Here is a 24,442-nt window from a genome sequence, read left to right as displayed (position 1 = left end):
TTAAAACGAAAAATCGATTTTTTTTCATACAATTTATACGATAAAGTAATTGTGGTTAATTTTCGTTTTTTAAAAAAAACGCTAATTTCAGTGAAATATCTGCTTTCTATCTGTAATACCATTTTTGTATTATGTAATAAGCTTGAATAGCTTAAAATGAGGTAATTTGTTATTGGCTCCCCTCAAGCAAATAGATTTGATATGAGTTACCATGAATTTTAAACATGCTTCATAAATTAATTTCCCATAAATCATCATTTATAAACGTTTGAACTTTTAAGAGAATTTAATTCCTTGCCAAAAATTTAGAAATATTTTTTCTGAAATTTTGTAAACACCACTTTTCAACTAAACATATTCTGATTAAAATAATTCAGAATTTATTGCAGTATCTTTTATTGTGATCCAGTAAACCTTTAGAAACTGAGATTTAACTTTCGAAATAGTTTTTTCGAAATTAAAGAACTGTCTAACTTTAAAATAAAGAGCAAAGATCTATAATTTCTTTTGGACTTTTTCAAGAAAACGGTCTTTGATGAAACTTTTTCCATTGAAACTTGAAGAAATATTTCTACTGTAAAAACTTCCAAAATCCTATTGGTCTCTATAATACATGTATGTCATATTTTTATATGAATGATTTGGATTCCGTTTACTCTTCAATTCCAGACTATTGAGGCAGGACCAAATATTCATGTTAAACAAATGGCGAGCCAACGGTTAATGTCGTATAGAAACCCCGCCATTTACCTCAGATCTTTCCAACTCAATTGCTTATCTCTAGAAAATAAATCTTATAAATCTCTTCGACAAGATGCAAGAATTAAGATGGTGGTATCTCATGTTTATTTCTTGTGGTTCACTACCTTTGATTTTGCAGTCTAATAGCTGCAATCTGAATATCCTACAAATGTATAATACAGCGTATAGTGAAACTCATTATGAAAGCACCCTTCGTGAATATAAGAATCTGATAACGGCGAAATTCTTTCCACCCCTAAAGAGTAACACAGAATAATAATCTCTAATGTGTAAGGATATACATTCGAAGAAAAGATATAGAATAAATTATTCAAACAGGTACAGACTGACTAATAAAAAGAAAAATACATTGAAAGATTTTTATTAAATTGATTAATATTTAACATTAGATAACAATAGTAGTGAGATAAATTCCATTCACAAGAAAAAATAAAGAAAATTAAATGACAAATTTTTAACAAACTTTCCCACTTACAATAAATGTGACAATTCTGAGAAAGAGAAAAGAAAAAAAGAGCTTTTTTTGTTTTTATACAAAAATAAATTACATGATTATAGCTATTCTGCTTAGGATTATTTTTTTTACTATCGTTTTTTAATCTATATACAAATTGATTTATAAAATTCTCTCATTCACACAACGTAAACTACGACACATGGGAGAAAAACAAATTCAATATTAAACACTTCCTTTTTTTTAGTAAAACTGTTAGTCGCAATTGATAAATGACAAAATTATATGAAAAAAGTATGCATTAATAAAATAATAAAAAATAATTTATTACAGTATTTCAGACTTTTCATTGTTATTGTAGGGGTTGTAGACGATAATAAGCAATCTGGTCATAACCTTAAAAATAAAAAGTCTAAGATAATTTTTTAGCTTTTTGATATAATGTATCAACAACCTTGCCCATGCTATTTATAGTTTCTAAAGCCATTTCGTATGTTTTATCAATTACAGCTTCTTCAAATACGATTAGTACACCTTCTCCTTGATCCAATATTCCATTGAATTTTTTATCTAAAATCATTTGAGACAGCTTCTTCTCTACTTGCATTGTTGGAAGTTTTATGGCTTTTGAGACGTAATCAACTTGTACTCTTGAATAAGGCTCAATAATCCTACATAAATTTTGTTCTAACATATTATCGTATAACGTACCAAGATGTGCACGTACAATAACATCCTCTTCTAATTCTTTTTTATAATTTTTTAATGTCTGCTGAAAATCAGCTAATGAACGTTTATGGCTGGCCTTCGCCACACTTTTCATGGCGTCAATGTCTCTACCAGCATGCTTTAATGCCAATTTTCCACTCACTAACTGTTGCACATCTTCTGGAGTATTCAACATAATTTTTGACAGTAACATATATTTTAAAGCAGTCAATGCTTTAGGGCTATCCACACTATCATAACCTTCAAAAGCTTCATAAAAATATGAATAGGCAGTCTTGAAATCTTGTTCATCAGCTGCATGCAATATACCAGATTGCAAATCTAAAGCTGCTTGCATTTTAGGTGGGCAATATATGGAGTTCGCTGTTGTACGTGCAGAAGTCAAAGCTGCTCTGGCTTTTGACAAATTGCTCAATGCATGATAAGTTTTCGATTCCAAAAGTAACACTTCTACTAAGAGATTTTTATCATCCAACTTCTTCAATTCTTTTAAAAGAGATGATCCTAATTGCAAAGCTTCGGTGAACATACCAGTATCGAAATACAATGCAATAAGTCTTGCCTCCAATGACTGTCTTAAAAATGTACGTTTCTCTTCTTTTGCCCATTCTATGCATTCCTTACAAAGCTGTACTTCAATACCAATACCTGCCTCCAAATCAAGAAAGAAATCAACTAACGAACGAACTAATTTTGCAGCTTTGGCCTTGCTAATTTGACTTAGGAAAGGTCTAGTTGCCCTTATAAGTTCAGCCAGTTCTTTGGCCTTACCTTCATTTTTGTATTGCTCACCCAGCTGAAGTATTCTTTGCTCTTTTGTCTTGATACTTTCTTCATCGTTGTCATCGTCGATATCACTGAAAAGTTTTCCAATAGGTTTAGTTTCTCTGTTTTCTGTTGACACAGTCCTTTCAAACAACATTGCACCCGCCATCTTTAAACTTAATGGAGAAAACCTAAAACTGAAACGCTAGGTCATCTTAGAATGTGATCACTAATACATAAATTTAGAAAGCAGTGGCTTTAATTAGTGCTATATTGATTTTCAAGAACAAGTTATAGAATGTTTTGCATATATACAAAAAAAAGTGAAAAATTAAAAGTTTAAATCGAGAGAAATTACATATGTATAAATAATGAAATCTTAAAAAAAAACAATTGTTTCCGGTAATGTAAATTGTCATATGCTACACAGACGCTATCTTTGTTGTAAGCCAATCATTGTTCTCTGTCTTTCAGCCATTTGCATTTGTACTGCATGTGGTGGAACTTCAGTCGGCACTTTTTCTCTTAGTAAATTCGCCTGGTACATTATAGTTTTTTTCTGAAGTACAATATGAGTGATGATGCAGACAACCGTGATGTAAGTTTAATACAATTTTTTTTTTTACTTTTGTAATGTATTATATTTTGAATGTGATATATTGAACGTACTCAACTGACGCTTTGCGGCACGCACTAGGGGATGGGGTTATAATATTCTCAAAATATAACAAACTCATAATAATTTAGTTCTTTATGAAATAAGTTTAATCAAGTATCCTAAATTTGTTATCGATTTTGATTTTTTTTGTTAAATTATTTAAATTATTATTTTTAACCGAGGTGTGTTTCAAACACGTTCAAGGTTACATCTCAGCGTTTTGTTTAGTTGAGGATATTTTAGAAATGTTAAGCAAAATCACGAGTTAAATTTGAGTTATATCACTAAGATTTTTATATTTTTTTAATTTTTACTAGCCATGATCAAACCAAGAACCTTAGTTTCAGTAAATGCTTGTAGCATCGTAACTTTTTTTTTAAAAAAAAAATATTTGGTCTAGAATTTGCCTTAGGAGAAGAGTTGAGTTTTGTATTTATGAGTTTTTTGCTGTACGTTTTAAAAAAATCTCAATTTTAACCTCCTTTAAGTGATTTGATGATTTATTTATGCTTTAGGTTGGAGTTTTTATGAAATTTCAAAATTAATATACTTCGAGATTTGAAGTTTACTTATAAATTATTGCATTTTTAGTTACTAAAACCTGCAATTTAATGAAAGATGGAGTGATTTTGTTCAGTGTGTAGTACATGGATGTTTGATCAATAGCTTCGTAGCCAAGAATACATATAAAGATATATCGTCGATTTATTCGGCACAGAAACGCCTGTTTCTCTATTTTTTACTGGTTTTGTTTTTTCGTTCATTGTCTTGAGGTTGATAAATTGTTTTATCAATAATGTAGTGTTACGTACATTTCCATAACACGCTACTTAGATGCTGGCATAGATGAAGTATTTTTATGAGTGATTTAGTTGATTTTAATTGAAATTTATTTATTTTTTTATTTAATATGTATTTTATGAGATTTCACTTGTCTAGCTTACTGTACTTGGCATGGACTTCAGCACTTATTGTTATTGTTACGGCTGAGTTGTAAATGTTTTAAATCACTTATAAAGGTAGTAATAATAGTCCATAATACAGCTTTGTTTCAGCAGTGTTAAAAGTTTATAGTGGAATTTTAAGAATAGAAACATATTTAAAACGGTTTTATCGGAATTTTTATGATTATTTTATGTTTTTTTTTATAATCAATCATTTCTACATTGTTCTACAGAAAAAAAAAAAAAACAAGAAACAATGCATTTGAACTCATTACTTTGGTGAACAGAATTTCCAAAGTAACGTAAATCAGGTGCAATATAAAAAAGCAAGTAAAAGTGAGGATCCCCTTTTAAAATGAGTTGGTCTTCTCATATATTTGCTACAAAAATAAATTATATATATATATATATTTTACATTCGAATAATTTGCATTTTTATTTACATAGGTATATAAATTTATTAAGATTCTTATGGAAGTTAATAGATAATAAGTGTGTTCGCCAAATAATGGTGGAATATTAAAAGTTCGTTAAATTTGTTCAAATTTATTGAAGTTTAGTTGTATTTGCTTCAGAACAAGTATCTGCTTGTTTTATATCTTACTTTTAGAAGAACAGTAAGGCTTTCCTTCTGGATTCTGTCAAATTTTCAATGCTGTTAAAAGATTTTCAAAATTGCTTAAAAATGATTATTTCCGGGGAATGGAGAAGTATTATATGATTCTGGACTGAAAGTGATTAGCCTGAAGGACACGATGTTTCTTCTCTTCCTCAAGTTGGTGCACTTAAGAATCATTATGGTAAGGGTGCTGGCTGGGTGCTTTCACAAGATACGATGAGATAGTGGTCCTGAATGCAGAAATTGTGAATGAGGGAATAAAGGAGACGATGAACACTATTTCATGCACAATGCTTGACTTATTGTAGTATTCGGCTGAGGCATACTTTTGAGACCAAAGCTTGGTAGATTCGATCTACCAAGGTAAAGTGGATTGGTTATTCTCTTATGAAATCTTGGCCTTTGTTAGTAAATCACCAAAAAATTAGAGCAATATTTACTGAGACAATTAGATACACTTACCATTAAATTAGGTGTACTTGTAAATGTGATCTAAAGAACCTTCAGCAGTTTCCTTTCCATAAGTTTAAAATTTTTGTAAATAAAGGTAGACAGGCTTTATAATTATTATCTTAAAATCAATGTTTAGTGATGATTATTATTTTGTAGTAAACATTTCCAAAGTAAAGTAACATTTGCCAAGTTAAAGTGACCGTCAACTTATAAATTGGAGTTGAACTTTTCATCTATTGCAGATCAGTTTAAAATTTCACTTTTTCTTTACTCATTTAGCTTCACGTTTTTCTTTATTAATTCACAGTTTAATAAATAGAAGTCTTTCGCCAAAAAAGATAAGTGTGTCATTAGTAATAAAACTTTTGTTTAATTTATTAGACATATTTACAACTACAACAAATGTTGCATCATGTAAATTTGAATTAATAATCAAACTTAAACAATTTGCTACCATTTATTTTTTTTTTTTTTTGGCGCATCAACAGCTGAGGTTATTAGCGCCCGGAGCTTTTTCCAGTGCACTGCCGGCCTCCGGACAGTGTTCTCTCGTTACAGACAACACTGTCCATCACCGGACAGTGAGCTGTAAGAAGCTCCTAGGAAGAGAAAATCTAAGGGTCAGCTGCTGGATTCGAACGCGGGACCTCCGCGTGGGAGTCCAGTATGCTAACCTCATAGCTAATCCCTTCCCTGCTACCATTTATTGAAAATAAAAATGCATTTCGCTTAACTACAGTGATCTTACTTGTTTAGTATCAAACTTTATTAAATACACTTTTGAGTTATTCTGCTTTATAGAAATTGAACTAGCTCATCTTTATATTTTCATGATGGTTTCTTTTGGTGACTTCTTATAAAGTGGTAAATATATATCTTGATTTTGAGTGCTTGATTATTATAGTTTTGTTTATGTATGTGGTTGAGAATGACTGCGGGTGAATAGAGTAGGTGGTCCTACATAAAAATATTTGGATTATATTTAATCTTATGTTCAATTTTTCATTTTCATTAATAATTATAGTGTACTTTATTAAGTTCTTGTCTAAGTAATTGCAATGATTTTCATTTTGATACTAACTGTGAGTTCCTTTTTAGTGAACGTTTGTCAATTCTCCAGAATGGCTACTTGGATTTTGTTTTCATGATGCAGACAGACATAAACAAGTTGAATAGTAGCTAATTTCGGCATTTCTGTTGAATTGGCGCCTTCACTTGGCAGAATTGCTCGCAGTACATTGTAATGATTCCTCGTTGATTAATTATCTTGCTAATTCCACCAATCCTATTTTACGGATATGAGAATATCCCTAGTTAAACTCGTACAAAAGAAACTCAGGACACTTCTTCTGAAATGATGTGACACAACTTAATATGGTAAAGAGTCAATGCATTTTCACTAAACCAATTCATTAAATTTGGGTCTATATAAAATTTTAAATATCAGGTACCGTTAGTTGTCCAAGAAACGAACTTTTTAATATCTGCTTTCGATTTACTGATACGAACCTGCGGAGATTGTGTTGGTGGCCAGCACGTGTATTTAGTTAGGTTTATTAATCCCATAAAATATTAATGATAACATATGTATACATTGTACAGGGTCAAGAGAGTCCAACTGGGAGTGTTTCTGACCGTAGTGACGGTGAAAGGAAAATTGTCACTTACAGATCGAGATCTAAAGACAGGAGTGAGTCCAGATCACCTTCTTTGCATAAATCCAAAAGGAAATATTCAAGATCTAGGTCAGAAATTTATTTTAAATTTTTATTTATCAAAATCTATTATATTATCATCAATTACTTGTATTATTTTTAAATTCTTATTTACAAATTATTTTAATTTTATGTATTTTTTATTTTCGTTTAACTGCAGTTTATTAAATATTTCACATTTATTCATAGAGTTGAATTTGATTTAATTTTATTAAAAATAATATAAAACATTTCTTTTTTTTCACAAAAAATAAAGTTTCCTGCTTGCAATGTTTTGAATTAAGAAAATAATAATATTGAAGCCTTTAACAAATATTAAAAGAAAAAATATATATATATATATATATTTTAATTGAAATAATCCTTGTTTAAAAAGAACACACTATTTTTTTTCCATTACTCTTACGACACTAAATAATTTTCGCTGTTTAGGTAATTAAGAAAAAAGCCCCATGGGATGAAAACGAAAATGTATAAAGACTATTTACTTGAGAAAAATTCTGAAGAGAGAAGAGAAATGTAGATTTGTGTTGTGCAATTTCGTCAAGTTTGTCAAAATACTCCTCAAAATGGAACACTTCCCTCTCTCACTCTCATCTCGTGTGTCGAATCAAGAAAATAGAAGTATCTAGGAAAAATATCTTTTTGTCAAGAAGGAAGAAAAATTGTGTGGGTTTGTGCTTTCTGAAAAATGATGAAAAATAATTTAAAAAAAAAAAGAAAAAGTTAATCATGAGAAAAAATGAAATTTTTATAAAGGTAGGGATATCATCCCTCGCCTCGCCTTTTTCTTCCTTGCCTATCTCTATTTTCCTTCCTTTCTTACATTTTCTTTTATTTATTTTCTATTTTTTTTTTTTTTTTTTTTAAAATAAATAAAAGCATATTCAAGACGTAAAAAAAAAAGAAACTTAGATGGTTTTGTTTCCATTAAGGTAAAATGCCTTCTTATTATCCGCAGTTTCACTTTCATTTTGGAGATCGGATGAGCGGAGGATGTTTAAAAGCATTTTTAATGACGAAAAGAGATTGGTTTCAGCGGGTGTTTCGTGGTTTCATAGTACTACCGGTTTCAAATTCTGTACATGTAGGAACTGTTTCATGCCAAAGTAGTGCCCCGAGCTCCCTGAATTAGTTTATTTTTTCTTCTTCTATTTTTAATATTGCCCACAAACATTTTTACAATTTGTAATAACCTAAGGTGTTCTAAATTTTTTCGTGGCCTAGAATAGCTTTCGCATGAAATTCTCAGCGGTAGATGAAATTCATGGATTACGTGATAAAATTCAATAATTGAAAAAGTAATGCTCAAATAAATCGGATGTTCAACTTGTAAAAAAAAATCTAAAACTTGGCAGAAATGCATTTGGCGACGTTAGCAAATAAACACGATTCTCTTTAGCCGGATTGCGCATGCATAACTCTTATCTCAAGTTAATTTTTGGAACTAATTAACTCCGCGGATAATTCAACGATTGCTCTGCTTCTATCAGGAAATATTAAGCTGACTTTTTTTCATTTACAACAAAGGAGTCTGAATTAAGAGCTAGTAATGTCCCAAGAATTTCGAATACTTTTAATTATTCAATAATGATTATTACTTCTTTTTTTTTCTCAAGTTAAGTTATCCTTACAAAATTTCCCATTAACCTCCTCAAATAATATTCCCAGATTTAATCTATCCTTCCCAAATATTTTTTTTAAATAACAAAAAGCAATTTAAATACAATAACAAAAAAAAAAGTATTATAAGTAAATTGCATTATACAGTTTAGTACAGAGTCTCTCTTATGGTGTCGGTAGAATTAAAAAATAAAAATTAAAAAAGTGTTTGAGCTACCCACTGATCCTTCCTTCATTTGATAAAACAAATACACCATATAAGAAAGTCAAAAAGGGAATGTTGTCCAAATGAGATCCATTTTATCAAGTAGGTGAAAGCTTCATTCGAAAATTGGGTTTTGCAAGTTAGGAGAATGGAGTTTGTTTGAAAGAAAAAGAAGTATTTCTGTTGCCTATAATTTGTCTGCAGGGGAAATATATCCAAGGCCACCTAATAAACAACCAGCAACAAATCGAACCCTAAGATTCATGGCATTCCGAACAAATTAACCTTAAAAGAAATAACCTGAACTGATTATATCAACCCTTAAAGTCCATAAGGAAATAAATGGGTATTTTCATCCTTATCTCAGAATCTGTACAAAATAGTTCTGGTATGAGTCCCATTATGGTAATGGTTACCCCTTGAAACTACTCGTTCAATATCCAAAAAGGATCCAACCAGGACTCAGGATGTCCTTGGTGAAAGACGGAACCGTCTTTTTTTACTGCTATGAGCCCACAGTTTGAGACATTTTAAACTCTCTACAATCAGCGACATAGCTTATCCACATAGATGTTGAAAGCTGATTAAAGTTCCCTATTTTTTTTTTTTTTTTTTCTTGTCAGTCGCAAAGAAACGCCCCATCTCTTTGTAAGAGTAAGAATTCTGATGGTGTCGAAATTTTTTTTGTTGAAAACTGAAGTATTTCCAAGAAATGTAATTATCATTTTGGCAACTTCTCCCATGTTTTTAAACCAAATATTTTAAAATTTATTATTTTTTAAACGTATATAATTTGCCTATTGAAATTTTTAACCAACTATAAATAATTTAATTTATCATTAATTTTCTTTCTAATTCTGTAAGACTTTTAAAAGAATTTAATCTTTAAAATTCTCCATGGATCAGTGGGTTTCTTTTAAGATAATGAAGGGGAAAATCTTTTTTTCTAAATTGCTTTAAACAGTAATATTATTATTTTTTATCAATTACTTTTTTTCAAAAAGAAAAAGAAGAGCCAGTTTATATCACAGTTCTGATTCGAATTGAATTTTTGGTTTCATTACATTTATTCATTATCCTGAGCTTGAGAATTGTACTGTTGATACCGCTGGGTCCGTTTTACGCTCTATTTATATTCATTCTTAGGCCATGACATTGCTTTCTTTTACTTTTTTATTTTATTTTTTATTTTTTTAACTTTTTCCAGCTCCTCCGATCGAGCCAATTCTTCAAAATTGCGTTTTTATTAGAAATACATGTTTTATTACTAATAAATACATAACGTGATGAGCTCTCAAACGAAGTCCAACTTTAAATTACTTTTCTTTTTTTTTTGTATGCTAATGTCGCTTCATATTCTAATCTATTGGCCAGCTGGTATAATGTTCTAAATAAAGACAGATCTTAAGATAACGATCTGTTAAGGTAAAATAGTTCTTTGTGTTCTTATGGGAAACTTTTAGAGTCTAGCCTTATTAAATTAGCTTTTGTTTTTTTTGAAATCGGTAAATTAGAACGTCTATAACAATATCACCAACGTTTGCAACATATTTTTTTTTTGGTCTTCACCCTACTCAATTGTATTCTATACAAATTCTGTAGAAGTTGTGGAAAGTGTAAGCGAAGTGGTGTGAATCTGATAAAAATAGAAAAAAAGTGCAATTACTAATGTTTAATTGTATTTGTCCTGAGTGAATACGAATTTTAATTGAGTTCTCAGTTTGTTAAATGATAAATAAATTCACCTAAAATCATATCTTTCTTTATAAATAACAACTTCTCCTCATCATCGCTTGTGAGAATTTGGCACATCACCTGCATTTTCATTTTCTGAACTTGTATTGAAAAGGACTTTTCTAAAGTAATTTAAAAGAAAAATTATGCTGTGGAACTAAGTGTAATTGTTTATAAATGTATGGATTAAAATAGTTTTGCAAGATACTAAGTTGGAAATAAATTAAATAAAGAAGTATAACTAGTATTAAAAAAAGTTTCAATACTTTTTTTATTGCTAAGATTATCACTAATGTTTTTGTATATGAAGGAATGTTCTTATTAGTTATCCAAAAAAAAAAACAAGTTAATTTAAAGAAATATTAATTTTCAAATATGTCAATAGTACTTAATCACTATAATTGTGGTATTATTATAGCTCTTAACTTTATTACTTCAAGCAAATGAAAAGTAGGACATATTTATTAAATTTGAAATTGAAACTGATGCTAATTATATCATCAGAAGGGTGAGCATATATCTATTATCAAAAGTAGGGCTGGGATTCATATTCATTTCGCAAACAAAATTCACCTCAGCTAGGTGGCTGGCGCCTCTCAACTATAATTAGCTAACGCATGGTTTGCTTTATGTTTGAAGATACTTTAAATTAATTTTTATTTCTGTCGTAAGGGGAAGCATTCCCGCTAGAGTTGTATTTATTTTAAAACTTTTTATTCTTTAATTTTCTCACTGGGTCTGGCCACGGAATTTTATTTTAATCAGTTGTTTTAATTGCGTGAACCACGTAGACTATTTAATTATTTTATTTTTGAATTTTTCGCACATTAACCATCAATTGATTTCAAGGGCTGAAAAAAAAACCAACATGTAGATATTCACAGCTACTGTTGGCTTCTAATGCTTCAATTATTGGATAAATAAAAGAAAAAAAACTAGCTCTATTTTTTCCAATGTTAATTTGTCTTAAAAGAATAGTTGCTTTGCAGTCTCTCACATCTTTCCTCTCCATGACTTCCACGAGGTAAGAATGGCTTTCTTTCTCTAATTTTTCTTCGTGGTTTCCATAAGTTAAGGGTATCTTGAACGTTGCAAACAGGTTCTCATTTAATACTTCGTAGCAACAATGAAATCTTTGTAAAATTATTTTTCCAATCTTAAAGGACAAAATTAAACGTTTGGATACGAATATAAAAAAGGATTTGATGTCTTTTTTTTGGCAGTGAGAGTAACTGTCATTTGCCTACGAACAGCATTTGAACAGTCCGCATGTGTGATGTTACTGCACGATTGAAATTCCGCAAGCAGTTAGTTGGCAGCAATAGTTAACTGCTTGAGTGTTAGATTTTAATGCATAACGTAATATGAAGAACAGTTGCTGTTTAAGAAGTCGATTGCTTGAAACTGCAAGCCATCCATTTCTAATGGTAAACTGGTTTAAGCAGAATTCGTAACAGTGTGAAAACTAACTCGAATTAAATTTTTTCTGATCGTTACGAATTGTAAGCGTAGTCTTGGTCTATGTATTTGTAGCCCAAATTGAAAACTGTTGAAACATTTATGTACTATTAATTAATTATAATAAATTCAAAAACATAATTTGCAATTAAATCCATTTATAACGCAGTTTCCAGTCATGAAACGTTTTCAAAATGGTATGCTATGGGGAGCTCCGCCTTTGCTCATAACATGGATTTTATTCATTTTCAGCAATAAAATCTAAATTTACTTTAAAATTCATCGCTATTTTCCCATTTTTTGTTTTATCTTTTTATTTTAATTTCATTTCTATGAGTGCAACAAATTTTCTTTGCTGAAATAAAAGAATATAATAAAACCATTATCATAAAAAGTAACTTAGAATAATATAACTGTGATATAAACTTCGCTTTTTATTTAAAATAAAAAAGGCGCCCTAGGGTTTTTTTAGAAAAATTATTGAAATCATTTATAATATGATGTAATACAGATCGAGGTCTCGCTCTCATCACAAGTCATCTCGGAAATATCGTTCACGTTCCCGTTCTTCTCGAAAGTACAGATCATCAAGATATTCCAGATCACGATCATATTCAAGATCTAGGAGTGCCTCATATTCACCAGGTGGTGGATATAGAAGAGGGCGTGCTAGAAGCCATTCCAGGAGCCCTATGTCGAACAGACGGCGGCATAATGGTAGCCGGGTTAGTAAAGTAATTTTCTTTTTTTTATTCTTCTTTATTAATTTAATTAAAATTAATTGTAAGGCAATTGTCGACTTATGGCTTTACGATGATGATCGCACTTGATACTTTTATCATTTTTTATTATAATTTATTATTTTGTTGAAAGTTATTTAGCATTTTGTTTTTAAGTGTTCGGAAATGTTAAGATTGCAAACAATGTTGAGAACATTCGATCAATAACTAATTCAGTCACAAGTCGACAAACATTAATTGGGATTGATGCATAAATTCGTGTCGTTTCTTCCAACATACAACCTCCCCACTATTTTAGTAGTTTTTCAGGATTTATAATGTTTTTTCCCCTCAAACGGTTTTAGCTTGAATTAGATTTTGTTCTTAGATTAGATTTAGCTTCTTTTTAAAAAATAACTTCCTTGTTGACTTTAATAGTAACATCAAGAGAATATCCTCAAAAGTTGAAGGGCCCACCAAGGGTTTTTTGACAAACAGAAAACACTTTTATCCATAATCTCACTACCTGACGTGTGATTCACCTCACCGTCCATAATATGTTGCAATAAATCCTAAAAAGAACGGCACGGATTTATGCTAAAGTACCTAGCATATATTTTTAAGTATTCCATAGAAAATTAATGATCTTGGGATAGCTTCAATTTTTTAAAGGAGAGCATAGAAACGCTCTTTGAAGTAGGTTGCTCTCTAAAATAATAAGAAATTAAAATTTCTTGAGCAGAATCAATCCTGCCTAAGTCTTAATTCACTTCAAAAGTTTAAGCTGTTCCAAAAACACAATCCTGCAAAAGTTTTTTTTTTCTGCCGGATTTATTTTTATTTTAAGTTTTTTAAATTATGTTATATTATGAATATTATTAATGCTTCAAATGGCCACTAGATCAATGACACCACGATCTTAGATAAGGTCTGTGATGGCTCCTGGAGTCCTGGATATACCCAAGTTAGTAAGCAAGGACCTCATCGGAGGGCAGATACACTTAAGCAAGATGTTATACAATATTTGCTCTCTGAACAGCCGTGGTTTATTGAGGATTTGCAAGCAAATTATTCAATTTTAAAAAATATATATCTTTGAAGGTTTGAATGGAATTTTCTATTATTATGTTCAACTAGACACCGATATTGACAGATTTTGTCTACTCTTGATAAGTTGCCCCTCAAGATATTAAAAAAAAAGCAATGATGTAAGGTTTTTGTTGAATGATGAAGATACACATAGTAGAAGAAAGAAGTAGGCTTATTAATGACTAGGATAACATCACGAAGAAGCAGGGTTGATTTGAGGACTCAGTGGTATGTGCACCATTTCCTTTATGATTGGGTTATTCTAATTTCAGCCGAATAGGAATGCCTGTAATGCAGATCTACCACATATATTGAGTAACTGCATGCAAGCAACCAATGCAGGCAGATTCTATAAATACTGTAAAATTAAGGGATACAGAGCGTTTATTATCTGGCAGTGGACTCGGGGAACCCATATGATTGCTCAGCAGCATCCTTAGAAGACCATTTTGGACAGTTTACCAACCTTGTTAGGCTTCAATTCCCAAAACATTACCAGTAACTAGATCATTTAAACTCTTTAATCGTGCACAAATGAGATGTCTCTAATGTAATGTTTCGTCTGCACTAGGACAATCCTCAGCCAAGTCGATGTCTAGGAGTGTTTGGATTGAGCATCTACACCACAGAACAGCAAATACACCACATTTTCAATAAATACGGTCCTGTAGAAAGGGTACAAGTGGTAATTGACGCTAAGGTTAGTTGCTTTTTTTGAACTCTCATTTCAAAGTTTTTGTTAATTTTTTTATTGTTTGTGAATTTAACTTTTCTTTTAACTCCACATCAGTTTTTAACAATAATGTTTTAGAAGAGGGATGCATTTTAAGTGTGCCATGACACTCACCAGAAATACCGGCATCGGTATATCCAGTCTTCTCTTAGATTTACTTTTCCAAGTCGTTTTCTCACTGACGCGCCATAGTTTATACAAAAAAAATTAATGTGGCTGTGTTATGGACACGGCCATGTGTAGTATGTGAATACGTTTACGTAACGGGTTATATTTTTTATATAAAATATTTGTATTCATGTATTTAGGATGAAATCAAGGAAATAAATCGACGATCGAACACAATCTATGCCTATACAGTCCGTTGTCGATGTAGAAGCGATTTCATCATCCACTTCCATAATTTCAACCGCCCCAGCTGCAGATGTACTGACACCGTCGTTGATCCGCTCGGCCGCATTCATTCTTTTACGTTCCCGGCACAGCTTGACTCGATCATATGGTGTTTTATTATTACCATTCGATTGTTCTTGAGAAGCCCTTTCCAACCGTATACGATCTCTGTATTTGGTTTTGCTTTGCGACGCGTAAAGGCCGACATTATATATTTTTGATAATATTTTTTCATTCTAACACCTTTATTTTATTCACTGTCACTATTTTATACTAATGTTTTATATCACGGTTCGCCTAGAATGATTTTAATTGAAAAGTTCACCAACATGAAAAAAATTTCTTTCTTCTTATTATTTGGGTCAAAACTAACCAAAATCCACTGAAAACCAAATCGGTTTACGTTGCGGAGTTTTTTTTTTAAATTTTTTAGGTCAAAAAACGGCTTTTTTTTTGCATTGTTAAGCCTAATAAGGAAAAACAATACAGTTTTTTGCAAAACCAATGCATACATTTTGAAGCTGAGGGAATTTCCGACAGATTGATGTATTTTATAAATGATAAAAATGAAATTTCAACATTCAAAATCATTAGAAAGACATTTTTGAGCAAAATAAGGCAAAAACAAGGGTTTCTCGCATTTCAAAGCTTACTTAACAAATAAATCATCTTTTTTTGTGGAAGGGAATGGGACTTTTCAAAAATAAGAAAAATTCCTGCAAAATACAATATTTATACCCTGGGAAAAGGGAAATTTTCCAATTCAAATTCATTTAATGAAACTTTTTGGATTAAAAGAGCCCAAATATTTTTTATCGCATTGCAGGGCTTAGTAATACATCAATCTGTCGGAAATTCCCTCAGCTTATAAATGCATGCATTGGTTTTGCAAAAAACTGTATTGTTTTTCCATTTATTAGGCTTAACAATGCAAAAAAGCCGTTTTTTGACCAAAAAAATAAAAAAAAATAAAAAATCCGCAACGTAAACCGATTTGGTTTTCAGTGGATTTTGGTTAGTTTTGACCCAAATAATAAGGAGAAAGAAAAATTTTTCATGTTGGTGAACTTTTCAATTAAAATCGTTCTAGGCAAACCGTGATATACAATCGATAGATTGTGACGACAGCTGACGATTAAAACTTAAACGAATATCGTACCTTCTCCGAGTCAAAAGTTATACTCATTACAAATTTCGAATCGCAGCAAAATGATCTCAAAATGGCGGCGCTTCCCCCTCCACAGCGCGCGATGTGTCACAGTCCTCGCTTGTCGTAATGAATTCTTTGATCCTTTAGCTATCCAGTGGCCTAATTTAATTTTGGATGTAGACAATAGATTCGAAACTATAATGCCAAACTGTATCCCCCGATTTTGTTATTAGACTTTTTGGATTGCCACCATATGATTCAAATTTAAAGACGTATTCACGTCAAAAAAAAAAAAAAAATATTGTAATGATTCCGTATTCCAAATGCATTTGCCAAATTTAAACTGATTTTTTAGTTGTTAGTTATTCTTGCGGCCATTTTAAAGAATTTTAGTATTAGATACTCAGTAATGAAAAGAAATATGTCACACAATTTAAAAGGCTGATTAATAAAACAAATGGAAAATTGCTAAAAGCTCGAAGTAAGTCTTCCGTTTCGATACTTACAAAAAAAAAAAAATCATTAAAGTCTCATTAAAATTGCGTTTAAAAAGGAAGATCTTTTTGCGAATGATTCAAATTTGGTAATACAAATCCCGATGGTCCTTTTTTTTTGTTTACAGAGAATCCTTTTAATATTATGTTTAGATGTATAGGGTTTACGATTTGCAAGCTTAAACGGTCTGTTTGACAAACATTCTTACAGACCACCTGTCTACTTGCTACATAGAATAGTCTTAAGTAGTAATTCATTAAAATAAATTCTTTCATTTTTTTTTTTTTTTAAAGAATTAAAATGCTTGAGACAACAAAGAATATAAATCATTTTAAAGATTGGCTCTTAAATATTTTATTTTACTAATGAATTTGAATTTAATCAATGTTTCTTGATTTCTTTGATTATTTATTAAACCAACTAATGGTGTGTATATTGTTTGTTTGTTAGACTGGAAGATCCAGAGGGTTCTGTTTTGTTTACTTCGAGAATTATGACGATGCGAGGATGGCTAAAGAACAGTGTACGGGTATGGATATTGATGGGAGGAAGATTAGAGTAGACTATTCTATAACACAGCGTGCCCATACACCTACTCCTGGAATTTATATGGGCAAACCTACCTAGTAAGTATCTAAAAGAGAATATTTTGATACTTTATTATCTATTCTGAGAATGCAAGGTCCAGCGGAGGATATTTCTCCTTGATTAGGCATTGAAATGTCACTCTCTAGAACCTTGCTACAATAACTTGAAATAAGTCATTCAATAAACATTTGCTGTTTAATCACATTTGTTTGAATTGTGACTATTTTACAATTGACTCCTAAATTAATTGTAATTTTTAGTCTAAATTTTAAATATGTAGTAAAATATGAGACCCACTCAATTCGGCCTAATCAAGTGACCTAACCTCGAGTACACTGATTTACGTTTTTATATTTATTGTGTACTTTGACAATTAAGTTGATCAAAATATATTAATATAGATTATATGTCTGAAATAAGGAATCTAATCTGAATATAAGAAGTGATTTTTTGCAAAAAGAACAAAAAACAAGACAAACCCCTTGAGTTACATCCCATCAGATCTTTTTTTGTATATTTCGGCGCTGCTGGTCTTTTACAGCTTGATTTTATTAATGTGAAATTTAAGTTCGAATCATGTTTTTCTTTCTACGTTACGTACAACTTTTAATTTATTTTGATTTAGGGATGTTTTCCTTCCCGTTTTTGAAGTGCTTCTTTATAATTGATTTATTAAAAATGGAACAATTTTTTGTCTTCCTATGACAAATTTCAAAATTTAACAAAATGGTTCCCCTATAAATCAATTTTAAAGAAATACTGATCATAAAAAAAGAACACATCTTCTAATAAAAAAATAAAATAAAAAACTCTTTTATACTCTGAAAAAAAAATCGTACAAACTAAAATCGCAAAATAATAAAATCAAGGTGAAGGTTGCCAGAACTTACAGAAATGTGCGCACTGGCCGACTAAAAGTTTGAACATAGTTTTGTTCCAACTATACTGTTTTCTACACTCTTGTACTATTCCTAATGTCCACCAGAGTGCTTGATTGTATAAGATTGAATTCAATATAAGATCGAGCAGTTTCTTCAACAAGGTCATCAAAAACTGTTCTCATGATCTCGTCGATGTACGATGGACATTAAATTTACGATGTGTGAATATCAGAGGTGACCAAAACTTATGGAACGCCATAAAACACTCCTGGTATGACATTGAGTAACCCAAAATTTCACCCAACTTTTTCCATCAGTGTTTGACCATTTAGCCACCGACAAAAATCGGGCTTGCCACCATAGATGGCCCCATTAATGTCTTCCAAGGCACTATGTATCCTTGGCTCTGCTTCTTAATGATGTCGTGGTCATTTGTAGCTTTCGATTTGACCGTTAGAACCATCTTCCTTTACTATTGTAATGTATATTCCACCTGAAGGAATCAAATACTTACTTTTTAAAGTTGAAGTAAATAAAGTAAAAGTTTTTCATGATTTAATTTTTTTTTTTTTTTGGAGTATTTTTATTTTTTTGTAAAAATATTTTATTTTTATATTAATCTGGTTTTAAACAGAAATATTCTCACGTTTAATGTTTTGTTATTACAGCAATGACGATCGCTACAGAAGAGATCGATATAATGAGTAAGTAAACTTATTTACTGTATCTTTATTAGTCAAAATAATGACTGCCTTCAAATTTTGTTGGAAAAGCAAAAAATAATTTTTAACGTTATCTTTAAAATGCATTTATTAACAATCTTAAGTTGCATTTGGTATTTTCGTTTGAATGTAATTGCTGAAACAACGAATTTCACATTAATATTTTGGTTTAAGCAGACCCATGTTCTTTAGTTTATGAAACTATGCAAGAGCAAGCGGGAGTAAAGAATTATAAATATCTTTATTCTCTCCTAAAAACTTGCGAAAATAATTTAGTTAATTTGTTATCAATTTGTAAATTGTTGAATCAATGTCAATAGATTATATTAACTTACATCTAACTTTAATAACCGATCATTATTAATTACTGTGAGTTATTTCTACTAGTGTTACCAAGATTTTTGACCCTAATTTTTCTTATAAGAGGTCTGTTAAAAAAGTTAAAAATCTAATCTATATATATAGGTACACCTAAGGGGTAAGGGGTGGAAACCATCTCCGCAATTATACGACGTAATTGAATGTTTTTTCTTTATACGCTACATTTAAAAAGTGCATACAAAACAGACCACATACTTTGTTATAGAAATTAGCACGCTCAAGATGGAACCTTTTTTTCAATTCTGTTTGGTTGACTTAAGAACCGGGGTGCTTGCTAGAGCTTAGCGGAACGAATCTTTAGTGTCGAACTCTTAGCCGGCGCCCTGTCAGTGAATAATCAGTAAGTGCCATACCGTTTCTACTTAATGTGAAACCTACAAAGGCGTTCTATCCGTTCTCAGGCCAGTGCGATGCATGTCTCACTTGGCCCTTCATACGGTTTGCGATTGTTCAAAAGGCCTCTCCTCTTTTATAAACTTATGTAATAGTATACCTAAGTTAAGTTATACGGTATACCTAAGTTTAGTTATACGGTATACCTACGTTTAGTTATACGGTATACCTACGTTTAGTTACACGGTGTACCTAAGTTTAGTTTTAGGTTGAAAAGAGCTTATTTTAGTGTCAGTTTTATGGCTGAATCTGCTGGCGAAGTTTCCCGAAATCTATCTACTACCAGAAGCAATATGATGTCTATAGTTCAACACATCTTTTAAAAGATAAGCAGCATCCCAGTACCTCGTTTCCGGAAAAAAACAAAATGAAATGAAATGATAGGTAAGAGACTAGAAAGAAGAACCTCGTATGCAAATATGGCGTATTTTGCGCTTTCAAAACTCTGTAATAAGCTTCCTTATCAGTCGTACTAAAATATAAAGAATTTATAAAACTCTAATTTTACCTAAGCTTCGGAAACCTGAAAGCTTAAGAAAACTTAGCTAATTTGCTTACTTACTTGGAGCAGTTCGGTTATTAGACATAGCAGCTTTAAAAGCCAGAGGATCTCTCTTAGGATGAAGGACTGCCAATAAAAAGTTTTTTACATCTTTTTGACGGTAAAAGCCAAAGAACCAGAATAATGGATATCGTGCGACAGTTTTGTTAAAACTAAGAATTATCTTAGGGCCTACCCAAGATAGAACCAGAAGGCTGTTAATTATTAGGGAAACCAAGGACGGCAATTATGTAGATGACAAGTTAAAGAAGAAAGCCAGGATTTTTTACAGAAACGTTCCGGTCTTGGTTGATTTTCTCTTTTGAAACGCGAATACCATCCACAACTTATTCCTCGAATCATTTCTTCTTAACTCAAACCGTTGTGGAATACAAAAAGCAATTTTATCTTTCAGAAAACTGTTTTGGTTATACATTTCCTGTAGGGGAAAAAAGAGGACTTTTTCCACATCAAATTACGAAATATTCATAAAGGTGTTTTGGGTTTAGCGAACCCGTAAAGACATACCAAGTTTTACGATAACTAGATACTAATAAACACTTAAAAACAACAAAAAGTCGCTTTAGGATCGTTTCAGTCGTAGTGGTTTGAGTCATTCTTCTTTAAATTCGTAAAAATCGTTTAGCTTTAATAAAATAATGTTCTATATACTTGAACATTGAAGCAAGAGCAAGCGGGATTAAGATTTAAAAAAGTATCTTTATTCCCTCCTATTATCTTGCAAAAATAATTTAGTTAATTTGTTATCAATTGGTAAAATGTATTCAAATCATTACCAATGGATTGTATTAACTGACAATATAACCTCCCTTCTAATAAATCTTAAAATTTTTTCAACCCAAGGTTAAACAACATACTGCTCATTTTTATCTGCAATTATTCATATCAGATGAACACATTTGAAAACAAGAAATGTAATGTAAAGCTCAGTAAATATTACCATTTGCAATGGAACTGGTTTTGATAACTTTCGTTAATAACTTTATTTCGCTAATAACTGTTATCACATACTTTACCTCAAGTGGCACAATTTATTTTTATTTCTATAAATTAGACTTTATTTTAAACTTGTAAGTTTCTTTTGTTTATTAAAGAGACATTTAATTATGATAAGTGTTATTCTGAAAATAGTGTCATTTTGCCAATTTAATTTGCAAATCTGGGATTTTACTTCAAGACTAAGTAAATCTATTAAAATTCCATTTAACTTTGTATTTTTAATAATACGAATATTAATTATGGTTGCTCTTGTGTAGAGCTTGTTTAAAATTGGATGAAATTTCAGGAAGTTAAATGTTTATTTTAAAGTTTACATAATTTATAAGTTTTTTACTTTTTCTAAAACCTACCGTAAATACATGTTTCCAGTACTCTGGATGTGATACGAAAAAAGTTTTGAGAGTTTAGCTAAGTTGTGTGTTAGAAAAATGAACATTTATATGAACACATAGTGATCGGTCTATAACAGAATGTCTCAAAAACGAATTGTCGGAGAAAACTCGAAATTTGGTATTCACTTATGAAACTATAATCGTTTCCATCTCTAAGCTTAGTATTTTTTCATTTTTTTTACCAGAAGATTTAATTTTCTAGTGAAATGCTGACTAGGGATGCAAGAAGTATGTGTGCCACGACCTATAATATCAAAGATACTATCCAGCACAGTGGACCTAACCAAATTTTGGGAGGATTTATTTACTTTTTTCTTAATAACAGCTCATTCTTATTCTAATCGATCCTTTTTTGCAGGCGATATTCGTGACGTTTTGTAGTTGGTCATGCAGTCCTACTGTAGGACCTGGCCTTCTCCGCAAGTGTATTGTACTGTTGCAATTTTTGCCATTCATTAAACTTGCCCACAATGAAAAGTTCGTTGCAGAAAATTAAATCAGTGGTATTCTATCTCATTGTTTATAAAGTAGATTGTTTAGATTGTTGCTACTAAAACAAAACTTTTTAGGCCTAAAAGTAACCGATTTCCTCAAATTGGTTGCCCTATTGTTATTTAGTTTAACATTTTGAACTTAATAGGTTGAAAAAAAAATAATTGCCATTTCAGTCGTGATACATTTATTTTGCCGAGCTTTCGACCTAGAGACTAGGTCATCTTCAGGGCTGTGGAACATTTTTACAGATTGTTAACAATGATTCTATTGAAATGAATATGTATAATATAACGAAATTTACAAAAATTATTTACCTAGTTTACAAAGTAATATTTTTACATTACAGGGTTGGTGTGTCTTCCAGTCTTGTCTGTTTTGAAATGATATAGATGAAGTGCTAGAAATGATATACATATCTAAGACAGAAAACAATTTAAACAACATATACGCAAACTTACTATAAAATACTTGACAATTGGCAACACTGACACAACCTAACACATATCACACACAGACCGATCACACAGTCCATGAACAGACAAGACAGAAGACACACCAGCCCTGTAATGTAAAAATATTACTTTGTAAACTTGGTAAATAATTTTTGTAAATTTCGTTATATTATACATATTCAATTTAATAGAATCATTATTAACAATCTGTAAACATGTTCCACAGCCCTGAAGATGACCTAGTACCTAGGGATCGAAAGCTTGGCAGAATAAATGTATCATGACTGAAATGGCCATTATTATTATTTCATCCTATTGAAACTATGAATCAGTCACCAAAAAGAATGAACAACAATTTTGAACTTATATTTTTGAGTGCTACATTAAAAACAAAACAAAAAATCTTTGAACCCAATTAACTTCTTCAGGGTCTCAGTATTCCCCGGATTCCGGTACTATTAACTTTTACATTACAAATATTGATCTGCCATTTTCTATACTTTTTTACACTTTAGCCCAAACATACCCACTTCCACCCAAGTTTGGTACCTAGAACCTCTACGTATAACAGTCGAGTAACTAGAAACCCACATAAAAGCCTAAAATAAATAAACAAAATAGACTACGGACTCCTCAGGAAACAACTTGAAAAATCTCTACTTCAGTCTATTTGAGCAGATTTAGCGAGGTGCCTACAAATCTTCCAATATTCTCAACGTGTACAATCAATTGAATTTAAAGTCCTTCGCTGTGAAATAAATAGGCCATTATTACTTTACCAATCATACCCTTATTCCCGGTAAACTTAAGGTGAATGACCTAAAAGTACCCTGTGTCTAATGAAAAAGAGTATTTTCCGTTTTAACCGCCAATTTAATTAATTATAATTTTATTTAAAACACATGATGATATAGCACTACCTGTTTAATGGTTTCCTATTTCATATTATTGTAAGAACTAAGTAATAATATTTGTATTATCTTTTAGTAACTGAAAATTATTAATATTAAGGATTGAAGTAGCGAAGATTGAGTCTAAATGAAAAACTTCTCCGTCTTTACGCCGTTTCGACAGATTTTCCCAACGTTACAGAAAAAACTGGAACACAACCAACTCACATCACTACGGCACGCCCTGAGGAAGACAATTAATTTGTCGAAACGTTGGTCGTAAAGACGGGTTGTTTTTTATTTTGACCAAATCCTCGCTATTTGAATCCTAAAAATAAATGTGTCAATAACTTCGTACTGTTGTGAATCCGCTCTATCGCAACCTCTCTAGTCTTGTCTGTTCCCCCAAAAATTAAACTTTTTTACTGACAAAACTAGTAATGAAACCCACTCATTAGGAAACCGTAAACGCTTCTACCAAAGGAATAGTGATCTGAGGGTTCGCAACTTTGATAGAAGAGGGGAGTTAAAGTTAGATTTGTTAGAGAAGCCTCAGTGGGCGTCAGATAGATGGGAACAAGTGCTGGATGGTTTGGGTTGGGTTTGAGAGCACTGGTTGTCGTGGGAAGCAAGCCCCTAATTTCATTTATATTAGCTTTTAGTGACCGTAAAAATATTATACTGAGGATTCAAATTAGAGAGAAATCGGTCCAAATAAAAACAACAACTCGTCTATTTGCCAACGTTTCGACAAATGTAATGCCCTTCTTCAGGGCGTGGCTATGCGGGCTGGTTGAAAACTTTAATTTTAATAAACATTAATATATATAATGGAGGTAGTTTTTTTTATTGTATCAAACTCAATACTTTTCAGTTATAGTGGCAGAGAGAATACTGGTTAATTCTAGTGCTCAGCATCTCCAGCCTCTCGATGGCGGTGTTTAAGCTCTCCAATTCTCACTTCTTCAGGTTTTCTGGCATCCCTGCAA

The 24,442-nt window shown here is 31.2% G+C and overlaps 2 protein-coding genes across 11 annotated transcripts in view; one reads left to right on the top strand and one right to left on the bottom strand.

The window, feature by feature from the left end:
- Positions 1 to 24,442, top strand: part of LOC141447461 (transformer-2 protein homolog beta-like) — a 43,226-nt gene that overhangs the window by 8,765 nt on the left and 10,019 nt on the right. For 5 of the 10 annotated variants that reach the window (XM_074115024.1, XM_074115022.1, XM_074115029.1 and 2 more), the window contains exons 4-9: positions 3,185 to 3,308; positions 6,987 to 7,129; positions 12,631 to 12,853; positions 14,499 to 14,627; positions 17,149 to 17,324; positions 18,827 to 18,871. In XM_074115024.1, the coding sequence (XP_073971125.1) occupies positions 3,282 to 3,308; positions 6,987 to 7,129; positions 12,631 to 12,853; positions 14,499 to 14,627; positions 17,149 to 17,324; positions 18,827 to 18,871 (743 nt within the window). In that variant the 5' untranslated portion in view covers positions 3,185 to 3,281. Of the gene's footprint in view, positions 1 to 3,093; positions 3,113 to 3,184; positions 3,309 to 6,986; positions 7,130 to 12,630; positions 12,854 to 14,498; positions 14,628 to 17,148; positions 17,325 to 18,826; positions 18,872 to 24,442 lie in introns of those variants that run through there. The other 5 variants (XM_074115026.1, XM_074115032.1, XM_074115025.1 and 2 more) reach the window with 4 other exon arrangements.
- On the bottom strand, positions 1,108 to 3,065 carry Rpn6 (regulatory particle non-ATPase 6). Its single transcript, XM_074115018.1, has one exon. The coding sequence runs from the start codon at positions 2,877 to 2,879 to the stop codon at positions 1,629 to 1,631; it is 1,251 nt and encodes a 416-aa protein (XP_073971119.1). The 5' UTR covers positions 2,880 to 3,065; the 3' UTR covers positions 1,108 to 1,628.

The sequence above is a fragment of the Rhodnius prolixus genome, unplaced genomic scaffold (genome assembly GCF_049639745.1).
Source record: "Rhodnius prolixus isolate KJV_2025 unplaced genomic scaffold, Rpr scaffold_7, whole genome shotgun sequence".
Classification (NCBI taxonomy): Eukaryota; Metazoa; Arthropoda; class Insecta; order Hemiptera; family Reduviidae; genus Rhodnius; species Rhodnius prolixus.
Note: the sequence above shows the minus strand (reverse complement) of the source record. Positions and strands in the feature narration are given on the sequence as shown.

What these genes read in the sequence shown, in the direction of transcription:
- Rpn6 (XM_074115018.1), bottom strand. Translation starts at nt 2,879, where the DNA reads ATGGCGGGTGCAATGTTGTTTGAAAGGACTGTGTCAACAGAAAACAGA.